A 12,149-nucleotide genomic window follows, 5' to 3' on the forward strand; every position below is an offset into this window, starting at 1 on the left:
CCAGTCGTCTAGCCATCACAATTTGGCCCTTGTCAAAGTCGCTCAGATCCTTATGCTTGGCCATTTTTCCTGCTTCTAACACATCAACTTTGAGGACAAAATGTTCAGTTGCTGCCTAATATATCCCACCCACTGACAGGTGCCATGATAATGAGATTATCAGTGTTATTCACTTCACCTGTCAGTGGTCATAATGTTATGGCTGATTGGTGTATATAACTGATCACAGTCATCTTGAAATGGCCAAGTCAGACAGACTTCTTCATCATTTATAGGCTGCATTAACAGGTTAAGCAGACTTATTTTACTACAATCAAAACTTTTTACTAACACGGTGCTTTCACCTATAGCTGCACAGCTTATAAACAACACTTGATCTTAAAAACATCAAGGTCCTCCAGGTAAGCAGGGTTGATAATGTACCTCCTAAGCCTGAAGCAGCAGTGAAGGTCTTTCTATGGCTTGTGTTCTACTGGTCAGTGCAGTAACACAACATGTGGTCAACCCACACTTAACTGGTAAGGCAACAGTGAAGACACCGTAATATTTACAGCACAAAATCCAACGGCACAAGTAATCTAGTGGCTTTTAATTTGACCAGATCGACTGAGCTCTGCAGTGATAAGTTATTACTACATTTAACAGCAGTTTTGCAATACTCAGCACCGATGTTTGTGAAATTTAAAATCTTTCTTGATCTAAAATCAAAACAGAACAGAATCCTAACGGTCTAAGACAAATCCATCGTACTTGCTCTGCATTTCACAGACACATCTTCTGATCTGAAGATATAAATATTGAATGGTGTTCCTGCTTATTTCCTCATAGGAGCCACAATTGCATCACACATTGAACTGAGTACTGCATATATGCATGTTTTGTAATAGTTGACACTAGTGTAGAAATTCACCTTTTCAAATTAAAAGAAACTTCAAAGAATAGAAAAGAAAAATGATGAAAGCAAATCTCACCTATTGCATATTATATCCAATACCAAAAAACCTTGCCTATTGTATCTTTATCATATCAATTGAATCTATGCGTCTGACATTTATATTACTAGAATCCTTGGTTTGCAATAAATTATGTGCAAATCTAAAATTAGAGTAACATACTAGCCAGCTCAGAAACAAAAAAAAAAAAATAGCAAAAACCAAGAGCAAGTGTATTGTTAGCATCTCCCTAAATGCACCTCAAACCCAAGGCATTGGCCTATACATATAAAAAGTCCATTTGACATATTGGTTTAATGTGACACACACTTGGAAACAGCATAGGGCCGTTTTATGAAAGCAGCACATTTACAAAACAGATACAGGAAGGACTCTGCTGCAAGAGCGAAATATGCAAAACAAAGTCCCTGCATAGACTGAGGCACCACAGGAAATGAGATTGAGAAATGTGGTGAACTGAAGCCTGTTTACACAATGTAGAAATAGGTGACATTTTTCTTCAGTTGGCAGATCTCAGTCAGCCAGCGTTCTCGTTCCATTTTGATCATTTAAGACAAGATGACATTAGCAGTCGTTTGCTGTGGTTACACCCACCCACAGAGATGTTTGAAAATAAAGGAGAAAACCTAATTGTGACAAATGACTTTACTTAAAAGCAAAACAGAAAAGACCCGTAGAATACAAAAAGACAAAAAAAACAACAGTAAACGGATGCCATCACATATACCGTTAACAGAATAATTATACATCATCTTGTCAAGCATACGTTCACCAGTGCATACTGCAGGGTTAGCTGAATTAATAAATAATTAAAAAGACCTATGCGAGCTGAAGTCTTAACATCTGTGGCAATGATCTGAAAAACATATGAAACTGGCATCACAGTGACCTGATTTGGTTTTATTAGCAGTCTTTTGGATTTTAGAAAACATTTTCCATAACATATTTTTCAGGAGGGCTCATCATATAAAGTGTTCACAGAGCTGATACAACACACAGAATAGGACAGGGGGTCCAAAGGCTCAGAAACATCACTGTGAGAACAGGACAATACAAAAGGATTTGGAAATGCAGGATAATTAACAGTATTGAAAGTACCATAACTGATAACACAGCAAACACACCTAATAGGAAATTATATACAATTAATTTTTGTTGTCGCTTTGTACCTCGGGTGAATTCCCCTCAGACTATTCCTGATATTTACCCCAAAGCAGCAATTAAAACCAAGCAGGACAGAAGACAAACATTCACAATCCATTTTCCCTCTTTTTAATAACTTCAAATACTTTATAAAATATTAAAATAAAATACTTAAAAAAACAAAACACAAGGTAAAGTGAAATTAAACAAAAAAATCCATCTCCAATTCGTCTTTTTTTTTTTTAAACACACAAAGTCAGTAACCGAGTTTGTTTTATTTTTTGTACAACAGATCGAGTCAATGTAACGCACTCTGGTTGATCCGTGCACGATGTGGATCGGGCTACCTTGGGAAGGTACAGTTTCGGAAATGAACAGCAGGGAAATGACAATAGGATCCATAGCACTGCCCTGCAAGCTCTGTATTGGATTCCTTCTTGCACCACAAAAGCTGCAATATCAAAGCACTGTACAAAACGCAATAATGCAATATCCTGTTCTGTCATTGACGGATATTTTTTTTTTATGTATACGAGAAAGGGGTACGTTTAAAAAAACAAAAACAAAAAAAAACTGTGTTAAGTGTAAGATTTATCGTGTTTTCATAGACCATATCAAGAAAGATGTCAACAGGGAAATACATCTATTATTGCAAATAAATGGCCCATGAAATTCCTTCAGAATGGTGGTCATCTTTCTATCTGGCTTCCTACAAAGCACTTTTCTGTAAAAAAACAGCTTTCTGGATAGTTCTGCAACCCACTGATATTCAGAAGAGTTGTCAGTTTGGCTATCCCAGGAGGCAATCGAGTCGAAAAGGTCAAATTTGACTTCTGATTAGTGACAAATGCGTCTCAGTCTCTAGAGTACAAGACAGGGCTTTAGTGCTGAATGTCATCCAGTGCCATCCATTATGCACTCCTCCAGACCACTGTTAATTTATTTTCTCTTTCTTTAAAAAAACAAACATGCAACTTTAAGAGTTTTCAGTTGACAGGTTGGGTAAAATAAAACCAGGACTAAGCAACACGTGGGAGTAACAAGGTCTAACAGGAAGGGGAAAAAAGATTTTACAACAGGAACTGATTGCAAAGTCCATAACTTCAAGTTCTACCAGACAGACACACTGATAATTTAGACACGTTTCTCTATAAAATTCTCATCTCTCGTTCTTGCACACACTTGCTCTCTTGTTCGCCTCAGTTCTTGCTCCTTTTGCTCCTTTAGCGCTTAGACAATTCGTTGGATAACCAGTCAAGTCCGTCGTATAAACCGGTGCCTTGTGTGGCACAGGTGGCCTGGACGTACCACTGCAGGACACAACAGAAAGACAAAAGTTACAAAAATGACTTCAGCTCATTCATAGCTTGGATTTGTAGAATTACATGTCTTTTGGTTCAATTAGTCCAGCAATTCAACAGTTCTGAACAAACATAGTACTAACACCAACCTAAACTATAATGGTAAAACTACAAAAAAACACAGATTGTGTTATTAAATACACACATACATCTTCTAATTATACCAATGCATAATATCATAATCTTCACTAACTGTAGAAAACTTAAAATCTATGTTCAATTCTCATTTTCAAAACATTCACTACAACGTTTAGTATAGTATCAATTTTTACTTTCTAAAAACATTTATTTTAGATTACATTTGCCGCTGTAGTATTAAAACTGTATGTCTTTCTTTCATTATACTCTGGAGAAGATGGTTTGGGGGTAATGTTTAAGATTGAGGCGACAAGTATTACAAAAACGACTACACCACTCAAGTCAAACCGATGTTGTTGCAATCGAATGGCAGTGTAAACGAAAGGGGTTTGAATTCCTTCGAGCTTCTACTTACGGTTCTGTTGCGGAGGTTCTGTAAGCCGAGCTTCTCTGTCAGGTCCCCTACACTCATGGCATTGGGCAAGTCTTGTTTGTTGGCGAACACCAGTAAAACAGCATCCCGAAGTTCATCCTCTTGCAACTTGAAAGACAGAAATGTCACATTTGGTGAACATGGGGGTTAATAAAGGGGATACAGACTATTTTAGATCTACAGACTGTCACATATACTCCCACAGCAAGCTTTCAGAGGGAACAGAAATTGAAAAAGGTGTCCCTTAGGTTTCATATTCAATTTGAAACTGAATACCACTGGGTTTATAAACATATAGTTATAAGTAAACATACTGCAATGTTACAAATTCAATCATAGCAGCATATGACGTGAAATAAAAAAGACATTGATGTAACACAAAATATTAGGCCCCCTTGTATGCTTTTCTTTCTTCTACACACACACACACACACACACAATCAAAGTCCCAGCTCAGGAGGACAAACACGTTAGACGCTGCCTGCAGTCATGACACCGAAGACACTCACCATCTTCTGCAGCTCCTCTGTAGACTCTGCCACTCTCTCTCTGTCGTTGCTGTCAACTACGAAGATGAGGCCCTGCAAGAGCAGAGATGGAAATCAGCAGAGAAAATCAACTAACACTTTGTGAGGTGTAAGCAAGACCATTTCTGAATTAATCATTTGGATATTATATTCACGTCTCATGACATTTCTCAATTTGGAGGATCTACACAGTAAATGATTAAAAACCTAAGTTCTCAGGTGCTGGGGGTTGCATCACACAGTCAAATTAGATGTTACAGTTTTGGCAAAATAATCATTTCAAGACACTTCTATTAGTGCTGAGATGGCTGAAGTGGTGGTAACACATTAAATTACTTCTGCCCCCTAAAATAAGAAAATAAATCTAGACTGCAGATGATGGCAAGAGATCATGAGTGTATCAAAGGGTTTTTAGTGGCATAGATTATTGGCAAACATATTTTCAATAATTTATTCTAAATTAATATATAATCTCTGTTGACTCTGTTGATTTGGTTTGATTATACAGAGCATTTTACACCTGTGTGAAACAATACAGTACGACTGAAAACAGACATTACAGGTGGGTTTCAAGAAAGCTTTTAAAGATTTTAAAAGTGGGTCATGGGTGGATGGAGACCAATACGTTTCATTCTAGCGAACAAGTAACCCATCACGGACGCCTCGCCTAAACCGCGTTGCATAAATTGGCACTTTCTCACATGGCTACCAAAGCTGTATATGTCTTAATATGAACCATTAGGATTACGATGTTAATCAGAATGGTATCAGGTGTTTAAGGTTTGAAACGGCACAAAAACAGCATTATCTTTGCTTGCTGGTCAAAATGGTTTGTGGCCCATTGCATTAAAGCAAACAAACATACTTTTTACCTTTGTCAATTAGGATAAAGGATTACTGTTATTATGCTACAGCGATCAACATAAAATACAATATTAACAAATGGGTAGTTCTCCAATATAAATAGACTTCTGAGTTGAGTTGTGTCTGGGCCCTGATGCATTCTATACATTTTACTCAGCTTGTTCTATGTGGGAGGTTTTCAAGGTAATACTTTCAAATGACAATAATATGGTTTTGCTGGGCAACCACACAATACTTGCTTTCACTTCACCTACCTCCCTCATCAGTTTTCTTTTCTGTACAATGACTTTGCCATCATTACAGTATGTATCGTTTTGGAAATGTTAAGTGGGCAATTCATTTTGTATTTTTAGATTGTAAAACATGTTGCCTTCCATGCATTTTAGTGTCCTTACTGCTATTATTGAAGTGATAAAAAGGCTGGTCTTTGACAGCTGGCATTTTGGTTCTAGATGTGCGAGAAATGTGGAATGTAATTTTTAATTCCTGATAAAGTATGAAGATGCCTTCATTAACTTTGAGCTAAAAACAACATTTCAGATAAGGCAATGCCAGTCTGTTGTTTATCGCACCTGCCTCATACATCTTGTGAACAATCTTTGATGTATATGTAATAATCCTGTGTTATTTTTTATTTATTTTTCTTTGATTCTATACAATACCCTCATGTTGACAATAATGGCGATCTCTATAAGGTGCTTTCAAGTTTTGTGCCACATTTTACCATGATAGCCCCATAAAGATTACTTTTAGATTCCTGTGTTTTAGTCTTTTCTGTATACATCAACCAATTCTCTCTGAACAAATGATGCTGACAGATCTGTTAACAAGGTGAGACTGACACAGCTATTACAGAGACCAGAGCCAGCTCCATCTCCACAGTAACCCGCCGTCTACTGCGTCACTGCTGTACCTGTGTGTTCTGGAAGTAATGTCTCCACAAGGGACGAATTTTGTCTTGACCACCTACATCCCATACTGTGAAACAGATGTTCCTGTACTCCACAGTCTCAACATTAAAACCTACAAAGAAGAAAACATAAAAAAAAAATTATGAAGCAATGATGAAAGCAAAAATTGATAAAATACATATTTTTCTCCAAGAGAACTGAAGGAATAAATCCATGCAGGCCTGAATAATGAAGTGCATATATACATCCCACACAATAGATTTCTAAAACATTATTGTATATATAAATCTTATGGACTAAATAAAATACAGAATGGATCCAAAGAGATGACCAAGAAAATAACACAGAAGATGGGAAAACGAGACCAGAAGCTTTCCTGGTATAACCTGAAAAAGAAATGTAGGTCAGGCCTTCACGCAGTTATGGATTGAAATGACTGATGACAATAATGAGGAAGATCAAGGATGATATGATTAAAGTCACAGCCAATGTTTTCATTGAAACATGAACAGAACAGAAGATTATATTGTGCAACATGTTTATTAATAAAGCAATGATATAAGTGAGAGGAAATGCATTGCAGTTTATCTTTAGTGAAAACAAACCAAAACCACCACTGACCACCGCATAGACTTGGTTTTTACTATGCACTGTGAGTAAAATGCAGAGTGTGCAAATAAGGTGAACCATTTATTAGAATGAGGCATTAGCATTAGTTAAGAACTGAGCAATTCTTTAAAAAGCTTGTGGGGAAAACACTAAGAAAAATGAAAAGAAAAAATCAGGAGCAGGTACAGACTCACCAGTCATAAAACGATTGAGATACTAGATGGTCTAAAAGATGACCTGGAGTCTGCCACCCAGAGAAGCAATGCTAGGCCTGCGTTGTAAATTATTAACCACCCTACATTTTCTTGCCTCTGGGTCTTTTCAGGGGGCTGTGGCAGCAGTTGCTGGCATCTCTCAGTTTTAATCCCCCTGTGCATTAGCAGTCATGCTTAATGCCTTTTGGAGATGAATGCATTCAAAAATAAAAATCCCAAAAGCAAGTTTGAAGCCTTAGATATATTTTTATTTTTCTAGTTTCAGGTTTCCTCAGCATATTGGGAGCAATAGACTGTAAATTCTGAGCACATTTAAAGAAATAGAAAACACCCATTCTATTAGTGTCCGGGCGATCTGTGATTCAAATGTAATAATCACTAATGGTGTAGCAAAGGAGCATGGGTCAGTCCACAACTCCTTTATGTTTAAGAACAGTCAAATATGAAATCAGCAGAAAGAAAATAAATATGGAAATGGCTGGCTGTTAGGTACGTATGCCTGCTTTAAATAGTTACAAATGTGTAAGTGATAGGACATTCGAAACCACTATATTGAAAACCACTCAAAATTTACATTTTACACTGACATTCCAGCCTTTGTACTGTACTATGCATTTTTTTAAATGTTGTAAAGCTCAAAGTAATGTTTCTCATGCAAATATGTCCTTAAATATATTTAAAATTGGTATTTTGCAGTTGTCTTCATTGATATATTTTCTCTTAGTACATAGGAAATATACTAAAATGCCTAATTTTGCAACAAAGATGTTTCTTTCAAAGAGTCTACACTGCAAATGGCTCTTAGTACATCTAGCCCTTAGTGTTTGTGTACAACCATATGTGAAGAAATGGTGGGAGAAACAAAATGAAAACACTTTTTCAAGTAGTTATTTGTACATTTATCACACGTACATCTAGCTATGATAATGGTGTTTCAAATCAAAGAAAGTGGTTTGCACAGAAACGGTTCAACTGAAAGAAAAATGTTTTTAATGAAAAGGTTCTGTTACCAGTTTTCCCCACAGATCCTGCTGTCACACTAAAGGACTGTAAAACACATTTAACAGTAAATATTTATGTTATTGAAAGGTTTCCACATAAATCTTACCAATTGTTGGAATGGTAGTAACGATTTCTCCCAGCTTCAGTTTGTATAAAATAGTGGTTTTCCCTGCAGCATCCAAACCAACTGCAAGAAAAAGGGGGGGGAACAATGTCAACTGCAAGTACATTTGTTATAGGCACATAATCTAAGGGGATCAAAGTAAATCATATTTTAAGACTGTCTAAATAAACAATACGGAAACTAGGGGATACAATAAATAAACAAACCATGCTCCTAGGTGGTACTAAAGACAAAAGATCGATTTGGCTTAGAAATCCACCTTCCAAAGATTTTGCACAATCTTAACAATGGAAAGTCTTTGCACACACATATTTACTGCTGGAAGACTTCCAACAAAAACAATTGCACCCACTCCATTGTATCATTCAGATGCTGATTTTCAGAATTTAAACAATGAATCAATCTAAAGCAGTATCTATAGTTTTCCTTTGAAAATGAATGACAATTACAGCAGCTGCTGCTGCTTCCCCAATTGAAATTCTCCAATTCACAGCACCATTGCAAAAAACACAAAAACAATTACACAACAAAAAACAAGAACTTTGACTGGAGAGACAGAGGGATGTTGCATAGCAGTGTGACAAAAATAAGTGATTCTGATGTATTTCTTCAAGTAATACAAGAATGCATTCGCTCACTGGTAAGCTTTTACTGCACCAACAGAGAGATTAAATACAACAGAGAAAGTAAAGTCTTGATATAGATTTTCTACTTCGCAGCTTCGCCTTTCCTCACAAGTAGCCAACATTGGACCTGTACATTTTGGTTTCACAGGTTAAATATTAGTTCAGATTCAGTGTCTGTAATATCTTCCACACTTCCAGGAAGTGCAACATCAATAGCTTCCTCTCACAGCATACTTCTGAAATAACATGAAACTTCTGAACACAATCATGGGATTTTGCCTAGACAGACAGATGTATTCTGGGCTACATTTACTAAACTGTCTAGTGGTTTTTATTAGATCTCAGATCTGCAGTACAAAAAAAAGGGGCGAGGGGGTGGGACTACAGGACCAAACAAATAGTATAGCTTCTACAAACAGATCATAGTGAAGTTTCAGTGTTAACACAGGGCAAAGAGACACATCATGTACCCCTCTCCACATGCGGTCAGAACCATACACAACCCTCACCAGTTTCATAATCAGCACTGATTGTTATAATCCTCAATCTGTCTAAAAAACGTATGCTATTGAGTAAAGTATTGGGTCACTTTTGGCTTTAAATCTAAAAGAAGATCCCTGGCATAACACTATTAGTGGAAAACTTTCCTCTTCAGGATGCTAAGAAATACTTAAATAAAAATAAACCATACAATACTTTCCATAAAATACTGTCCCAAGTATCACAAATTTAGGCTGGGATTAAATAAAAACTTAGAAAAAATAGAAAACTATTAGTGTCAGTGGCTTCATCATCATTTGAATGATAGCTACTTGCTTCTACTCACCAATGTAACTGCTATGATTTACAGGCTTGTAGTTTAATTTGCTATTGGGTCAAAATTATTATTTTATCCAGCCCTCAGTTCTGTATCACACACATCAGCCACTTATAGGTGGAGGGGTTTTTATAGGTATTTTATTGAAACTTCATCTATGCGAACATATGCCATGATATCATCTTACTAACCTTTACTAGATGTATAAAACAAAGTGCGCTTGTTTTCTGCGGTGTATGTGGTGTGTTTTGGCCTGCCCTTCTCCAGATCAGGTTCTAATCTAGCCTATGCTATTCCTAACACAGTGCTGTTTTGAGACAAGCCTGTGTTGTTCTGATAATGATCTGCAAGAATTGTACTTTTACGTTTTAAAACCAAAACATTTATACTATTTATGTCCTCCTGCGTATACAGTCCTAGACTCTTACAGATTAAATCAACAGAGTAGAAGACGGTGTATTTGAAGTGAAGATACCAGTGTGTGTGCAATATCTTGTGATCAATTGCCACGTTTGTGTATTAAGTATTTGAACAAATCTCTTTCTTCCATTTTAAATGTTGAAGATCTTTATGAATCATTCAGTAACTACATTTTGTACAGACAAGAGCTTACATTGGTAAATTACCTTTAATTTCAAAAACTGCTTCTGGCACAATTATGTCAATAAATTGTTCAAAATATGACGGCAATATTTTTGAACCAATTGAGAGTAACACAAATCTATGTATAGTTTTTAAAGGAAGGTTATACAATATTGCATTGTGAGTGAATTTTAACAAATGCCATCTACAAATAAACCTGTTAAAGGGTTGCTCAACCGGTCTAGCCACAAAAACTGGTTTGTGACAAGCATGATTTTTATGTAAAGACGGGGGTGGGGCACAATACAATTCCATAAGGTTAGAGAGGATGTCAAGCCCCCAGCAGTTTTTCACTCTCTTCCTTACATTTATTGACTTTCAAATGCATTTAGATAGAAACATTATGAGATGTAATTATTTTGTGTTAATAGAAATCGCAGATTCCTTAAGGTATAGCACAGTGCAACAATATTGTTACACAATAAAGACCATTTTCACTCCTTGAATAGACCAGTTAGCCTCGACTTCAGAGAAACACAAAAGCCGCAAATTATTTTTTCCATCCACGCTAGAGAAAGAAACAATTCTCATCTGAAAAACTTGAAGCTCCTTGATCACATACATAGCAAATATAATACAGTATGCATTATGCCTGAATTATGAAATACCAAGGGGTAGCTAATCCTGACATCATTTCTAACTTTCATCGTATAAACACACCTCATCCTTGATCATCATTATAACAAAACGCAGGCTGGAATAAATGAAAAGCCTCGTCTTTGCGGTGTGACATTGCTCTCAATTGTAAATAAAGTGACAGCACACTTCAATTGAAATTGTCCTCATACGGAATTGACATTATTTCCATTTAAAAAATACATGGGACTACATAATACATACATTGCATATGTCAATAGACATACTGTGTTGACTTTCACTACTAAAACCACTGTATCTTACACAGAGAAAGGAGAGGAGCAAAATAGATTATTTCAATTTCTGTGCACCGTGTCCCTATTATTCCTTGTTCAAAAGATCTATATTGCAATAATCTGTCATATAATGTGACATCCCCCAGCTTATACCAGTAATATACAGAGGCCCCATCTTCCTACCCATCTCCGGGGCATCTTTTTAACAATACCCTCCCTCCCTTCCTTCCTTCCTTCCTTCCTGCCCTCTGACTGTATGTATGTATGTATGTATATATATATATATATATATATATATATATATATATATATATATATATATATGCTCACCCATAAGTATGCGCATCTGCTTCTTGCCAAAAAGCTTGGAGAAAAGCGACGAGATCGTAAGACCCATATTCTCGGCGAGTCCCCCTTGACGAGTCAGATACCGATCTAATCTTTAAACCAGAAATGTGTTTGAAAGCAGCAGCTCAGGATGGGAGTGTCTGTGTGTCTGCGTCTCGCCGCCTCTGCTCCTCTGATGCAGCTGCCACGTACAGGCCAACGCGGAAGAAATGACGTCATCGCCTTCACGCAACTTTATTGACAAGCGGCGCTCTGGTGGGGAGACGTCATGGGCGCTGAGCTGTTTGTTTTGCACCTGTCCGTTGATTTTAGGTTTGTTTTCTTTCTGGTAAAAGTAGATGTAGAGTGAAAAAACAAAAAACAAATCATTAAACAATTCAGGGTTGTCTTTGACAAAGCTTGGATTCCATGGCATTCGTTTCTTTAAATCGTTTTGAAAATGTTACATTTCCCATTGATATAATCGTTTAACTATCTAAACGTGACATACACAAACATACATAATCTAAAAATAACATTGACTGAAACAGCAAATATAATGATCTTAGTTCAAAACTATATTTCTGTACGTTTTGTAGGGGTTCCGACCTTCCCAAGATGGCTCCCGTTATGGCCTCGAATAAC

At 36.6% G+C, this 12,149-nt stretch overlaps 1 protein-coding gene across 1 annotated transcript; it reads right to left on the reverse strand.

Annotated features, from left to right (window-relative positions):
- Positions 1-1,583: 1,583 nt before the first annotated feature.
- On the reverse strand, positions 1,584-11,741 carry LOC136771506 (ADP-ribosylation factor 4). Its single transcript, XM_066723844.1, has 6 exons — positions 11,508-11,741; positions 8,203-8,283; positions 6,273-6,382; positions 4,478-4,549; positions 3,951-4,076; positions 1,584-3,406 (listed from the first exon to the last, which is right to left on the reverse strand). Exons 1-6 carry the CDS (start codon positions 11,572-11,574, stop codon positions 3,320-3,322), a joined length of 543 nt encoding a protein of 180 aa, XP_066579941.1. The 5' UTR covers positions 11,575-11,741; the 3' UTR covers positions 1,584-3,319.
- Between the last annotated feature and the right edge of the window lie 408 nt (positions 11,742-12,149).

This window comes from Amia ocellicauda, chromosome 15 (assembly GCF_036373705.1).
Source record: "Amia ocellicauda isolate fAmiCal2 chromosome 15, fAmiCal2.hap1, whole genome shotgun sequence".
Taxonomy (NCBI): Eukaryota; Metazoa; Chordata; class Actinopteri; order Amiiformes; family Amiidae; genus Amia; species Amia ocellicauda.

What these genes read in the sequence shown, in the direction of transcription:
- LOC136771506 (XM_066723844.1), bottom strand. Translation starts at nt 11,574, where the DNA reads ATGGGTCTTACGATCTCGTCGCTTTTCTCCAAGCTTTTTGGCAAGAAG. An exon ending in GCAGATGCGCATACTTATGG is followed by an intron (nt 8,284 to 11,507) that starts GTGAGCATATAT and finishes TTTTTCTTGCAG; the next exon opens with TTGGTTTGGATGCTGCAGGG. An exon ending in TACTACCATTCCAACAATTG is followed by an intron (nt 6,383 to 8,202) that starts GTAAGATTTATG and finishes TCTTCTTTGTAG; the next exon opens with GTTTTAATGTTGAGACTGTG.